At 39.8% G+C, this 15819-nt stretch overlaps 1 protein-coding gene across 1 annotated transcript in view; it reads left to right on the top strand.

The window, feature by feature from the left end:
• The window catches only part of LOC124802853, a 171595-nt gene extending 156692 nt beyond the window's left edge, over positions 1 to 14903 (top strand). The window contains exons 11-14 of the mRNA XM_047263876.1: positions 1 to 145; positions 237 to 439; positions 5562 to 5615; positions 11299 to 14903. The exon at positions 1 to 145 is cut by the window's left edge and continues 38 nt beyond it. Of these exons, the coding sequence (XP_047119832.1) occupies positions 1 to 145; positions 237 to 439; positions 5562 to 5615; positions 11299 to 11427 (531 nt within the window). The 3' untranslated portion in view covers positions 11428 to 14903. The remainder of the gene's footprint in view (positions 146 to 236; positions 440 to 5561; positions 5616 to 11298) is intronic.
• Positions 14904 to 15819: the final 916 nt, after the last annotated feature.

The raw sequence follows: 15819 nt of genomic DNA, 5'->3' as shown, positions 1-15819 counted from the left end.
GTGCCTGGAAAGGATGCAGATGCCCCTGTTTTTGGTCTACCATTCAAATTTCCAGATGATTTCTTGGAAAGTATAGCTGCCCAAAAGACACTTATAAAGAATTTCAGCAAAATGTCTAAAGTGCTGGATCTGGTGAAAATGTCAGGTTTGTAGTCAGTCATCAACACATCTGTCCCTTTCAAAATATAATAAAAACATAATAATAAAGTAAGCATCTGCAATACTTCCCCTTACAGGGTGTGTCATTGGTGTTGATGAGGATACGGCATTTTCATGGCCAACATGTGAAATTTGCGGTAGTGATTTTTTATCTGAAATAGATGGTGGTGGCTTCTACTGTGAAAAATGCAACCAAGAAACAGAAACAATTACAGCTATGTCACTTGAAGTTAACATTGCTTGTGTGGAAGTATCAGAAGAGTCAAAAGTTAAAATAAAGGTAATTGCAATCCTGTTTTTGTTACAATTAAGTTTCATATCGGAAGTTACTACCATGATCTGAATAGATCTTTTTTCACTGATTTCTCATTAACTGACTAAAGATGTTACTTTAATAGCCAAATAAAATGTGTGTGATTTTAAAAAATAACTTAAAGATTCTTAAGTAATATGTAATTTTAATATCTATTCTCTGAAATGGAATCTATCAGGTATGTACGAAATTAGTGTTACAAAATTCTGGATAGAATATAAACAATAGACCAGATAAATACCACCACTTTTAAAATAATGGGACCATTCAATGGTCGGAAGGATGTAGAAAGTGACCCAAACATTCTAAGCTGTTTTTCTGTAGAGTGAAGAGCCATACACATGCATAGAAACTGCTACATTGTCCTGACATTGTGAACCGATTGAGCATGCAAGCAGCTGCTCATATTTGTAATACCTGCTGCAAATACAAACCTCCCCACCTAGTGACATTTAAAAATCCACAGAGTGTAAGCACCACAAATGAATTACTTAAGTTGAGAGTGTGGCAGAACTGGAAAATCAGAAGATTGAGATGGATGGATGGAAATAGTCACACTAAGGTTTTGTACCCCCATGAACTATGGACCTTGTCATTGGTGGGGAGGCTTGCATGCCCCAGTGATACAGATAGCTGTAGTATAAGTGTACCTACAGTAGCAACCACAACATAAGGGTATATGTTGAGAGTCCAGACAAACATGTAGTTCCTGAAGAGGAACTGCAGCCTTTTCAGTGGTTGTAAGGGCTGCAGTCTGGATGATTGACTGATGTGGCTTTGTAACATCAACCAAAATGACCTTACTGTGATGGTATTGTGAATGGCTGAAAGCAAGGGGGAACTACAGACATAATTTTTACCCAAGGGCATGAGCTCTAATGTGTGGTTAAATGATTGTATCATCTTGGGTAAAATATTCCAGAGGTAAAATAGTCCCCCATTTGGATGTCCGAACAGGGCTACTCAGGAGGATGTCACTATCAAGAGAAACAAAACTGGCACTCTAAGGATCTGATTCCTTAAACCGGCAGTTACGTTAGAAAATTTAAGGGAAATGGATAGGTTAAAGTTAGATATAGTGGGAATTACCGAAGTTGGTGGCATGAGGAACAGCACTTCTGGTCAGATGAATACAGGGTTATAAATACAAGAGCAGATAGGTGTAATAAAAATGTAGGTTTAATAATGAATAAGAAAATAGGAGTGCAGGTAAGCTACTGTGAACAGCATAGTGAATGCATTATTGCAGCCAAAATAGACACAAAGCCCACATCCACCACAGTAGAAAAAGTTTATATGCCAACTAGCTCTGCAGATGATGAAGAGGTTGAAAAATGTATGATGAGATGAAAGAAATTATTCACATTAAGGGAGACGGAAATTTAATGGTGATGGGGGACTGGAATTTGATAGTAAAAAAAGGAAGAGAAGGAAAAGTAGTAGGTGAATATGAACTGCCAAAAAATAATGAAAGAGGAAACCACTTGGTAGAATTCTGAACAGAGCATAATTTAATCATCATTAACATTTGGTTTGAGAATCATGAAAGAAGGCTGTATACATGGAAGAGACTTGGAGACACTGGAAGGTTTCAAATTGCTTATATAATGGTAAGATAGAGATTTCAGAACTAGATTTTAAGTTGCAAGACTTTTCCAGGGGCAGATGTGGACACTGACTACAATTTGTTCATTGTGAACTGTAGATTAAAACTGAAGAAATTGCAAACAGGTAGGAAATTAAGGAGATAGGACCTGGATAAACTGAGGGAATACAAACTTCTAAAAAATGAGATTGACATGAAGTGCAAAATGACTAAGCAACAGTGGCAACTGCTGTGTAAGAGCATATGAACACCATACCTTTTGACACCTTGTGGATTTGTTGGTTATTTTTCTTTACATGCTGTTAAATGTTACATAGATGCAGTAATCTGAAACACACGGCACTAAATCTACCATGCTGTGTATTGTTACTTCTCTAGACTCTGTGAAACGTGGTGTCAGGGTCACGAGCATATCTTCAGTTGTGAATATTTTAACGAGCTGTTCCGCATGCACAACTGGTGTGACATCATTGCCTTATGGGTTAAATACATACGGATTTGATGAACTATGAACACGAGTCACGGCATGGACAGTTATCCCCTACTGAGCAACTACAAGTTTATGTCAGTGCCACCAGGTGGTAGCACACTGAAGCAGACTTCTGTCCTCGTTCGCATGGCATAAATCACTCTAGAAGGTAGCACACTCCTCACAAGAGAAACTCTCCATTGCCCCCTCACCCCTCAGATGGGTAGCCCCTTGAGTTGCCCCCGCCCTCCCCCTCCAGCGTTTGAGACAGGACGTCAAAAATTTTTAATTTGTAGCACACATCTTTCTGAAGTGTGCCAAAGTGCAGTGCCACTCCCCTTCATGTGGCATTCTTCTATCGCACGACACTGTGGAATTCAAACACGTATACTTTGTAATGGAAGCCATCATACCTATATTCAGGATAGTGAAAATCAAACTGTCCAATGGTGCCTCTCCTGCTATCAGTCGGCTGGTTTGACATCCTACCCCTCAAAGAAAAGCTCACAGTTAACACTGGTACACATTTCTTCAATTTTTTTTCTCCTTGATCTTGCTACAGCTTTATAAGGTTTCTTTCTCAAATAATACCCAAGAGTGGTGTGGTTTCTCGATTTGATTATGTCTATTTTGTCACTGTCTGCTAGGTAAAACAAAATAGGTCTTTCTAATATTGCTACCATTGTAACACACACCAAATAAGCAAAACTGCTTTAACACAAATGGTCATTTTTATCTACCTTATTTACATAAATAACATGGCAGAATATAATTCATAAAATACCAATATCAAATGCCTGTTAGGTCTACTACAAACAAAAAGTTTTATGTTAGGAAATAGTTTCACATTCTCAAGCATGAGATTAAAAAGTAGTAGTAGTAGTATGAAATTTTTTTATAAATTTTGAAGTTGCCATATTCTTCCATATAATTTGTGCGATGTCCCCGTTTCTTCTCCTTCCTCATTCTAACAAACAATCTTGTCATCACTATTTCTGTAACTATTCCTGCCGTTGTCAAAACTTTTTCTCTGGTTAAAATCACTAACCCTACCAGAATCACCTGTTTAGTTATCCTATGTTTAATTCTTCAGTTATGTATTATTATATGTTCGTACAACACAGTTTCCTCACTATTACAAGAATAGAACTAAGAGACTGCTGAATGGGGACTGTCCAACTAGTCCTTAGTAGTGCAATTATCTGGCAAAAATTTTCTGTCAAAATTTCATTTTCTTGGATACACCAAGAAGATAATATGTAATCTTTCTTACCTGTTATTCCTGTTAGTAGTTTATTTCCACTGTGGTAGTCTGAATCTATGGATTTCACCAGTAACTGTAAAGACACTTATCATTTGCATACCTGTTCAACCATATAAACAAATAGCAATTGGTATTCAACCATTCAGCTTTATTTGGCTCAGCTCGTATAGCTCCATCCCCTTTCATCTTCAGGAAAGTTTCTTATTTCTAGATGCTGTGGGGAGTCCCCTGGCAGAGACATCACGTACACTATGCAGGCGTTCAGAAATCAACTTATGATTTGTTCAGATATAAACTTAGAATGTGTTCAGAAATATTCAAATACCAACAGGAATGTGTTCTAGAATCATATGAATAGCCGATAGACCGACATGTGCTGGATGCTAGGCGTTCTTTTAAACAAGGTTTTTTTTCTTCAAGAATATGAATTTGGTGCTCCCTGAAATTGCCGCCTGGGGCAGATACCCCAGGAGATGTACTTGAGGACGATATTAAGGGAATGGAAGAGGTCATAAATGAAGATGAGATGGGAGATACGATATTGCGAGAGGAATTTGAGAGAGCACTGAAGGACATAAGTTGAAACAAAGCCCCAGGAGTAAATGAAATTCTGTTAAGTCTTGGGAGAGCCAGCCATGGCAAAACTCTTTCATCTGTTGAGCCAGATGTATGAGACAGCCGAAATACACTCAGATCTCAAAAACAATATAGCATCTCCAGTTCCAAAGAAAGCAGGAGCTGACAAGTGTGAATATTACTGAACTATTAGTTTAATAAGTCGTGGTGTCAAAATACTAACACTAATTCTTTACAGAAGAATGGTAAAACTGGTAGAAGCCGACCTTGAAGCAGATCAGTGTGGAGAACATAGGGTAAGAAATCGCAAACCTACATTTATAGCATTTGTAGGCTTAGAGAAAGCTTTGGACAATGTGGACTGGAATACTATCTTTGAAATTCTGAGGGTAACAAGGGTAAAATACAGGGAGCAAAAGGCTATTTACAACTTGTATGGAAACCAGATGGCAGTTATAAGAGTCGAGGGACATGAAAGGGAAGCAGTGGTTGAGAAGGGACATTGGGTTGTAGCCTATTCCCGATGTTATTCAATCTGTATATTGAGTCCTACGTTGTAGGGATGTAAAATTTGTAAATTCAGTTTAAAAGTGGGAACACAGCACAGTGTTAAAAGGTCCTGAAGCAGACCTGAAAAAAGAATCTTCATAGTATATTCTATTACAGTGCAGAGAATTTTGAGTGATAACTATTATAATAGTATCTGTAAGTACTTTTTTGTTTGATTATATTGAACAGTTTAATTAACCATCTCTTTTAACCTGCAATTTCCCTTATCCACTACATAACAGTATGTGTATAGTAACATTAGATAAATTTTGTTAGTTTATATATTGTAAGTTGTATTTATCAAAATTTATACAAGGCAGGCAATGTGAGAGTAAGATCTGTTTTGTGGTGAGTTCAGATAAAGATTAAAGATGGTTGTAGTAAAGTGGACATTGGATCTATCTGTAGCTCTCTCTTGAAAAATTGGTGTGTGTTGATAGCTATATTTTCAACTTGCTTTTTTCAACAAAAAATTGTGGCATATATCTTTTTGTTTATGATTTAAAAGTCCTTTTACCTCTTTACCACCTGTAAATTGTAATATAAAATAACAGATTTTTTTATGTGTATCATTATATTGTAATAGTAATAAGTGTTAAAACTCTGTTGACATTTTATTTCACAGCTCCTGCAGAAGTCAATTGCAAATTTACTGCCTCCTGAACCAAGTGGAAGTGAAGTAAGTATTTTCAGTGCATCTCCACTGGAAAAAATTATACTCCATTGCAGGACAATGAAGAATTAGCAGGGTGTTAAGACAAAGAAAACAAGCATGAAAGAGCCAGTAAATATCTCTAAAGTAATCTTAATGATTTAGGTAGTAAAGGTAATAACTTCATCCAAAAGCTAGCAATGTTTTCGATCTTGATTAGATGCCTGGTGACCCCTAAACACATTGACTGTTAGGTGAGTTTTATTACCTTTACTCCTTAAATCATTTATATTCCACAGAGGATTTACCATTACCATATTTAAATTAACTTTAAAGATGAAATGTTGAATTGCAGATTGGTACAATGAAAAAACAGAAAGGAGAAACACAAACACACACACGCGTGCGCACGCACACACACACACACACACACACACACACACACACACACACATATTCATTCACACATGCAAGCACACCTCACACACACATGAGCGCCATCCCTCCAATGATGAATGATAATAATAATAAATAGGATAAATTGGCTCTCACCATGTAGAGGTGGTATTTAGTGGCAGACAGGCAATTTGAAAGTAAGTAGACTAAGCTACCAAAGTCCTCAGTAGTCATATGTGTGAGAGTTGCGCAGATATGAATGTGTGTGTGTTTTCTACACTGAAGGAAGACTTTCTCTGATAGCTTAGTCTACGTTTAAATGTGCCTGTCTGCCGCCTTTATGTGGTGGCTATCCTATTTGATTGCTGTTATTTTACAAGTGGGGTAAAAAAAGAAAACAAGGCACTTTGAATTAGGTGAATGCTGTATTGTCAAGTATATACAATAAAAATTTTCATGGTTCAGTGGCCTGTTAAAAGTGTTTTAATTGGATGCTACTTTGATGATTTGCATGTTGCTAACTTATCCCAGTTATTCAGTCATCCAATCAGGAAAAAGGTCCCTACAGTTTAATGTGAAATCCAAGCCATGTGTTGTTTCTGATGGTCTCCAGGTCATTGAGAGGTGAATTCTAAGTAAAAAGCAGACTGAAAAAATCCATACTCCAACCAAGATTCAATCTTGCAACATTTCAGATTCCAGGCGTGCACTTTACTGCAAGACCAGCAAGCCTTACATACAATATAAAATCCAGGATGGAATGTAACAATACCAGAGAAGGAAAGTTGCTACTCACCATATAGCGGAGATGCTGAGTCGCGATAGGCATAATAAAAAGATTCACACAATTAAAGCTATCAGCCATTAAGGCCTTAGTCAGCAGTACACACACACACACACACACACACACACACACACACACACACATTAACGCAACTTGCACACACATCTGCAGTCTCAGAGAGCTGAGACCACACTGCGAACAGCAGCACCAGTGCATAATGGGAGTGGTAACTGGGTGGGGGTAAGGAGGAGGCTGTGGTGGGGAGGGAGAGGGATAGTGTGGTGGGAGTGGCGGACAGTCAAGTGTTGCAGTTTAGACGGAGGGCAGGAGAGAAGGTGTGGAAGGGGGGGGGGGGGAGGGGGTAAGTAGCGGAAAGGAGAGAAATAAAAGAAATTAAAAGACTGGGTGTGGCGGTGAAATGACGGCTGTGTAGTGCTGGAATGGGAACAGGGAGGGAGGTGGATGGATGAGGACAGTGACTAACGAAGGTTGAGGCCAGGAGGGTTACGGGAACGTAGGATGTATTGCAGGGTAAGTTCCCACCTGCGCAATTCAGAAAATCTGGTGTTGGTGGGAAGGATCCTTATGGCATAGGCTGTGAAGCAGTCATTACAATGAGGGATATCATGTTTGGCAGCGTGTTCAGCAACAGGGTGGCCCACTTGTTTTTTGGCCACAGTTTGTCGGTGGCCGTTCATGCGGACAGACAGATTGTTGATTGTCATGCCTACATAGAATGCAGCACAGTGGTTGCAGCTTAGCTTGTAGATCACATGACTGGTTTCACAGGTAGCCCTGCCTTTGATGTCATAGGTAATGTTAGTGACCGGACTGGAGTAGGTGGTGGTAGGAGGATGTATGGGACAGGTCTTGCATCTAGGTCTATTACAGGCGTATGAGCTATGAGGTAGGGGATTGGGGGTTGTGTAATGATGGACGAGTATATTGTGTAGGTTCGGTGGACGGCAGAATACCACGGTTGGAGGGGTGGAAAGGCTAGTGGGCAGGACATTTCTCATTTCAGGGTACGACGAGAGGTAATCGTAACCCTGGCGGAGAATGTAATTCAGTTGCTCCAGTCCCGGATGGTACTGAGTTACGAGGGGAATGTTCCTCTGTGGCCGGACTGTGGGACATTGGGAGGTGGTGGGAGACTGGAAAGATAAGGCACGGGAGATTGGTTTTTGTACAAGGATGGGGGGATAATTACAGTCAGTGAAGGCTTCAGTGAGACCCTCGGTATATTTTGAGAGGGATGGCTCATCACTGCAGATGCGACGACCACGGGTGGCTAGGCTGTACAGAAGGGACTTCTTGGTATGGAATGGGTGGCAGCTGTTGAAGTGGAGATATTGCTGGTGATTAGTAGGTCTGATATGGACGGAGGTACTGAAGTAGCCATCTCTGAGGTGAAGGTCAACATCTAGGAAGGTGGCTTGTTGGGTTGAGTAGGACCAGGTGAAGCAAATGGGGGAGAAGTTGTTGAGGTTCTTGAGGAATGTGAATAAGGTGTCCTCACCTTCAATCCAGATAGCAAAGATGTCATCAGTGAATCTGAACCAGGTGAGGGGTTTAGGATTCTGGGTTTTTGAGAAGGATTCCTCTAGATTGCCCATGAATAGGTTAGCTTAGGGTGGTGCCATGCGGGTGCCCATAGCCGTTCCATGGGTTTGTTTGTAGGTAACGCCTTCAAAGGAGAAGTAATTGTGGGTGAGAATATAGTTGGTCATGGAGACTAGAAAGGAGGTTGTTGGTTTGGAATCCATAGGGAGTTTGGAAACGTAGTGTTCGACAGCAGTAAGGCCATGGGCATTAGGAATGTTAGTGTACAGGGAGGTGGCATCAATAGTGACGAGCAGGGCACCATGTGGTAAAGGGATAGGAACTGTGGAGAGTGAGTCGAGAAAATGGTTGGTATCTTTTAAATAGGAGGATAGGTTCCGGGTAGTAGGTTGAAGGTGTTGGTCTACAAGAGCAGAGATTCTCTCAGTGGGGGCACAGTAACCGGCCACAATGGGGCGTCGTGGGTGGTTGGGTTTATGGACTTTAGGAAGCATGTAGAAGGCGGGAGTGCTGTGAGTGGTAGGGGTAAGTAGAGACATGGATTCTGGGGAGAGGTTCTGGGATGGGCCTAAGGATTTGAGTAGTGACTCGAGATCCTGCTGGATTACTGGAATGGGATCACTGTGGCATGGTTTGTAGGTGGATGTATCTGACAGCTGATAGAGTCCTTGTGCCACGTAATCCTTGCAGTTCAAAGCAACGGTGGTGGAGCCTTTGTCAGCAGGTAGGATTATTAGGTCGGGATTAGTGTTTAGATGGTGGACTGCGGTTCTTTCTGTGGATGTAAGGTTAGTTTGCATGTTGAGAGATTTGGGGAATGATTTTGAGGCAAGGTTCAAGGTTAAGAAATTCTGGAAAGTTAACAGGGGGTGTTTTGTAGGCAGTGGGGTTGGATCACGGTTGAATGGAAGAGTGAACTGAGTTTAGGCAAGGTTCAATATTGGTCTTTGGTTTAGTCTGATTGTTCGGGTTGATAGCGAAAAGTGTTTCCACTGTAGGGACCGGGAGAAGGAGGGAAGGGCTTTAACTAGTCCAGCATGGTTGGATTTGGGAGTGGGGCAAAAGGTGAGGCCTTTGGAAAGGACTGATATTTCTGTGGGACTAAGGCTTCTGGAGGAAAGGTTAAAAACTGTGTTGTGGGTCTGTGTAGGTTCTGGGTTCTGTGTGTTGGTGAGAGGGAGTTTTGGAGGGTGGGGTAAATGTAGTAGATCTGCGAGACAGGGTTTGTCAGCTATGAGGTGCATGGGGGAGGTTTGGAGGTGGTTGTAGAAGTGGTGGACAGTGGTACTCCGAGGTGGGAGTAGGAAGTGAGTAGGATGGACAGCTTTTTGAGGTGGTGTTGTGCATGATGCTCAAGTTCCTGCAAGGCAAGGGTTTCAATGTGTGTTATGGGTTCCAGGTTCACTTTCCAGTCTCCCACCACCACCCTAAGTCCCACAGTCCAGCCACAGACAAGCATTCCCCTCGTAACTCAGTACCATCCGAGACTGGAGCAACTGAATTACATTCTCCGCCAGGGTTGCGATTACCTCTCGTCATGCCCTGAAATGTAAAATGTCCTGCCCACTACCTTTCCCACCCCTCCTACCATGGTATTGCACCATCCACTGAACCTACACAATATACTTGTCCATCCTTACACAACCCCCAATCCCTTACCTCATGGCTCATACCCCTGCAATAGACCTAGATGCAAGACCTGTCCCTTACATCCTCCTACTACCACCTACTCCAGTCCGATCACTAACATCACCTATCCCATCAAAGGCAGGGCTACCTGTGAAACCAGTCATGTGATTTACAAGCTAAGCTGCAACCACTGTGCTGCATTCTATGTAGGCATGACAACCAACAAGCTGTATGTCCACATGAATGGCCACGGACAAATTGTGGCCGACAAACAAGTGGACCACCCTGTTGCTGAACACGCTACCAAACATGATATCCCTTATCGTAATGACTGCTTCAGAGCCTATGCCATATGGATCCTTCCCACCAACACCAGCTTTTCTGAGTTTCACAGGTGGGAACTTACCCTGCAATACTTCCTATGTTCCCGTAACCCTCCTGGCCTCAACCTTCGTTAGTCACTGTCCTCACCCATCCAGCCCCCTCCCTGTTCCCATTCCAGCACTACACAGCCGTCATTTCACTGCCAGACCCAGTCCTTTAATTTCTTTTATTTCTCTCCTTTCCGCTACTTACCCCCTCCCCCCCCCCCCCCCCCCCCCCCCCTTCCACACCTTCTCTCCTGCCCTCCGTCTAAACTGCAACACTTGACTGTCCGCCACTCCCACCATACTATCCCTCTTCCTCCCCGCCACAGCCTCCTCCTTACCCCCACCCAGTCGCCACTCCCATCATGCACTGGTGCTGCTGTTCGTAGTGTGGTTTCAGCTCTCTGAAACTGCAGATGTGTGTGCAAGTTGCATTTACGTGTGTGTGTGTGTGTGTGTGTGTGTGTGTGTGTGTGTGTGCGCGCGTGCGTGCGTGTGGGCACAAGCGCGCACGCTTTCGCGCACCTCCGCGCGTGCGTGTGCGTGTGTGTGTGTGTGTGTGTGTGTGTGTGTGTGTGTGTGTGTGTGTGTGTGTGTGTGAGACTGTGTCTGTGTCTACACTGCCAAAGGCCTTAATGGCCGAAAGCTTTAATTGTGTGAGTCTTTTTTTTATTGTGCCTGTCACGACTCAGCATCTCTGCTATGTGGTGAGTAGCAACTTTCCTTCTCTGGTATTGTTACATACAATATAATGAGAAATGAAAACAAGGAAAGACAATATGCAAATAGTGTTACACCTGCTACTGTGTTCACATAAAATTAGAAACACACATCAGATGAACTGTTACCTACACTTTCCCACATGTATCAAAGTGTGTAACAATATAGTACAAACTGACAGTAGCCGATAGTGTCTTTCTTTCTTTTGTTTGCCAAGTGTTTTTATTTTTATTTGTTATATTTTTTCCAGGGGTATGACGTCCTTTCGGTCCTGGGCAAATACATAGGCCCAATCACATGTTTGGTAGTTAAAGTAAATGAAGTGCTTTCAGTCAAAAGCTACCATCTTGATGAAGTATTATTGTTTGAAAATATTTGATAAGTATTTTTGGTCGTTATGAAGCTAAATACTGAAGTGCTTCACTCCACCTAGAGCTATAAGAACATTTAGTGTTAGCCACTAGAAGAGTTATTTATTTTTGACTGTTACACTGCATTTTTCAAGTTCGTAATATTACTTTGCTAAAGTTCAAATGTTTTTTTAGCCTGGAAAGTACAAATAAGCATTGCAGATGCTGTAATAGGTAGACACTCCATTGTTGGAGCTGTGCTGTTAAATATTGATTTATTTATTAACTGTTGATTTTTTGAAAATAATTAAGGTTTCATTGTGTCTTTGATTCAATAATTATTTTGCTGCTACCTTGTGAATTGCTACATAAACAAAGGGAATCAAAGGGTTTTAAATAAGGTTCACTGTCGTGATTGAAATTTCCAAACATTCTTGATATATTTGTGTAACATTTTCCATCACTTTCTTAAACTCCTTTACTTGAATGCAGCCTTGAACAATCACAGGCGATTCTTTTGTTCATCCTTTCTCAGTTGACTCATGTTGCACTACAAACCATATTTATAAAATTTGTGTGTGGAGTACATGTTAAATTCTTTGCATACCACTGGAGGAAATAACTCAGTTAGCTGGTTTTATATGTAGGGTGCAGTGGTGTTTTAAGAGTTAGTGTTTTAATGTGTCTGTCAGGCTAAGATAATATATTGAATCAGAAGACTTATCAAATAGCTGCAAATCTTCACACTCCATTATTCATTAACAATTTGGCATAATAATACTATTACAATCAAATCCCTTCAAACATTTCTCAGAATTTTAAATGTCTCATTCTGCTCTGAAAGTACATCTTCTCAAAACAGAGTTTATATGTCATCTTTAACCAAACTGTCATTGAAGAGTTAACTTTACCCAAAAGCTCTTGTTTCTTCCTGTTAAGGAAAATTATTATCTGTATTTAAAAGCAGATCGTACCCACAAATATTCTCATCTATTTATTGTTTGTTATGAGTTTCTTACAGTGAACCCAAGACAAGAAGAAAATTTGTATAGCTTTGACTATCAAAATAAAATAAAACAATATGCTGTCAGGTAGTTTTCATATAGAAAACTGATAGTAGTTAAGGATTTTCTTTAATACTACTTCTGGTAGGAAATTCATCTTTCATATTACACTATTTCTGTATTTTATCTGTTCATGATTCCATTTTCATTCACTTGTTATACCTCGAAAGGTGATTGTGCTGTATTCTCTTGGAGCTATCACAATAAAGGACTCCATTCCAGTTGCTCTGGATGAACCATATGGCCTGGATGGTGACCAGAGCAAACACCTTCCTAATTAGAGTAAAAGACCATGGAGTGAACCTAAACAAGCCACAGAGTTCTTTTGGTGACCACTGAGTTGGTTTGTTATGAACTACTTGTCAAGTAAAAATCATCTGTTACTTACAAATCTTGTTGAAGAAAAAAGTAAAGATAATTAGAATCTTTCTGCCTGTCATTGAAAGCAATTTTGGTGGCTGTTTGGAAATGAAAACTTGATCTGGCAGTCATTACTCATTTAATTTGAGAGCCTGCTGACGTTTGCCAGCCTTCTGCTTTCTGTCTTGGGAACTGCAATGGAAACTGTGTTACTGAACATAGCAAATGTTAACTTACTTATTGTAGTCACTTGACAGACTAATGATGTTTGTCTGAGGTAAGCTAGATCAGGTTATTTTGTTCATTCACTTGGCCAAAGTGTGTTGTAGCATGAAATGATTTATCAAGAGTAAGAACAAATAACTATCAATGAATTGAAGACAATAGTTATGCCACAGTGGAATTTATAACCCAGCAGTATTTGTTTTTCCCATCTTGAAAAGGATTGTACATCCTGAAAAGTTGCATGAAGTAAGGTCACTAAAAAGCCTAGATTTAGAGTATAGTAAAGGATCTTCTGTTTCTTCTGTGTATTTTCCCCTAGGATAGAAATGGATAGGTAACCCATATGCCCCCTCTGCTTTTCCTCTTGTTCTCAGTAGAATGCCATTGTCTAACCTTCCTTTAACTTTTTAGTAATATTTTCATTGCTCTTCGGTAATGTGCTTTTATTAAATGTACGCTCTGTTGATTACATTCCTGAGCCACTTTTACTTGAATGTGTCAACATTTTATGCATTTCAGAAGTTTCTTCTCTCACCTTACTTTCATACATATAACTTATTCCTGGTATGAATTGTCTTTTGTCACCTCTAATTAAACCCATCTGCATTTTGTTTAGCTCTCTTAATTATTTTACTTACTCCAGTAACTGAAGACCACAATAGGTTAAAATTGAAACTCATTGGCTGTGAAATCTACTGTTCTGTTTTGCAATATTCTTTTACTGTTTTAAATTGTACTTACTCGTTATTATCAGACACCCAGTTGTCATTACAGACTAGCATATAAAGTCCCAATCAGTGTTCGACAACAGTGTGGTGCTCTTACACTTTTGATGTCTTCTGTCCTTCTTTCCAAAGAACTATTATATATGGATGCCCCATGTGGAGTCTGACTGTGCAGAGCCTCATTTCTTCAGTGGTTGGCACATTAGACTTGCATTCAGGAGGACTATGATTCAAATCCCCATCCAGCCAACCAGATTTAGGTTTTCCAGGATCTGTCTAAATTGCTTAAGGCAAATGCTCGTTTGGCTCCTTTGAAAAGGGTGCAGATTATTCCCTTCGTCGTCCTTTCCTAATCTGAGCTTCTGCTCCATCTCAAATAACCACATTCTCTTCAGGACATTAAACACTAATCTTCTGTCCTTTATTCTCTTTTCCCCTTTAATTACTGATATTTGTTACCATAGAGCAGTTACCAATAGAGTTCCAGCACAATAGCTGCTGAAACTATTCCATTCCATTCTGTTTGTGTTGTGAAGTGAGCTAGCATTTGTTTCTACAGCTTGTTATTGGGACTGTAATCATTAAGGATATTTCTCTTCTGTGAAAGTCCTTATCTGTGGCATTGCCTGTTAGATACAAGTTTTATCACAGCTGCCGTTTACAAGCTAATAAAGATGCAGACCATACAGCAGGGTTTTCTGGGCGTTATAAAATAGAGATAATCAGAAAACACCCCTAATAGATACTGTTTTGTAGTTATGAGAAATAATGTTTATCATAAATGAAATATTCAGCATACAAAAATGTGTCGTATGATTTCCATACTTTTAGGATTGGAAATAAAAGTTACTATTCAAAATGTTACCATATACTCTCAAAGCAGTAGACAGTGGACCTCCAGATTACATGCAGACCATATAAATCATGTTGTTAAATCATAAAATATTATTTATGTATACACAAATTGTTTTATTGAACCAGGTTTATGCTAACATTATGTGAGAGTATAGCAGAATTCTGTATTTAATTTAATTTTGTATGTGGCTTAAATATTCTGTAAATTGGTTATTTTTAAATAATTTTTCCATATTGTGAAGTTAATAATTTGTTTATTAAAAACTCAAAAAATTATTTATTTTTTTGTTATGGTTCTATGACAGTGGCTAAAATATGTCCTTAATTAATGCTGGTCACACCTTTTTGCTGGAGGATTAAATAAAATGAAATATGTGTAGTGCTAACAAATTAATTATTCCAAAGATAAGTGATGATAAAAAGAGCCACAAAATTACAGGCCGATAAACAGCAGGATTTTGGGACATACATTGTGTTTGGACATTATGAGTTACCTCAAGACAACAGTCTATTGACCCTCAGTCAGCATGGTTTTGGAAGGCATTGTTCTTGTGAAACACAACTAGTTCTTTTCTCACATACATGTTGGGTGCTATTGACAAGGAATTTCAGATTGATTCCGTGTTTCTAAATTTCCGGAAGCCTTTTAATACTGTGCCACACAAGTGACTTGCAGTGAAATTGCGTGCTTATGGAATATCATCTCAGTTATGTGACTGGATTTGTGATTTCCTGTCAGTGAGCTCATAGTAATCGACAGAAAGCCATCAAGTAAAACACAAGTGATTTCTAGTGTTCCCCAAGGTAGTGCTAGAGGCCCTCTGTTGTTTCTTATCTGTATAAACAATATTGCAGACAATCAGAGCAGCCATCTTAGGTTGTTTGCAGATGCTGCTGCTGTTTATCATCTTCCAAAGTCATCAGAAGATGGAAACAAATTGGAAAACGATTTAGAAAAGATATCTGTATGGTGCAAAAATTGGCAATTGATGCTAAATAACGAGAAGTGTGAGGTATACACATGAGTGCTAAAGGAATCTGTTAAACTTCTGTTATGTGATAAGACAGCCAAATCTAAAGGCTGGAAATTCAACTGAATGCTGAGGAATTACAATTATGAACAACTTAAATTGGAAAGAACACGTAGCAAAAGTTGTGGGGAAGACAATCCAAAGACTCTGTTTAATTGGCA

The sequence above is a fragment of the Schistocerca piceifrons genome, chromosome 6 (assembly GCF_021461385.2).
Source record: "Schistocerca piceifrons isolate TAMUIC-IGC-003096 chromosome 6, iqSchPice1.1, whole genome shotgun sequence".
Lineage (NCBI taxonomy): Eukaryota > Metazoa > Arthropoda > Insecta > Orthoptera > Acrididae > Schistocerca > Schistocerca piceifrons.
This window is presented reverse-complemented; position numbering and strand designations above follow the sequence as displayed.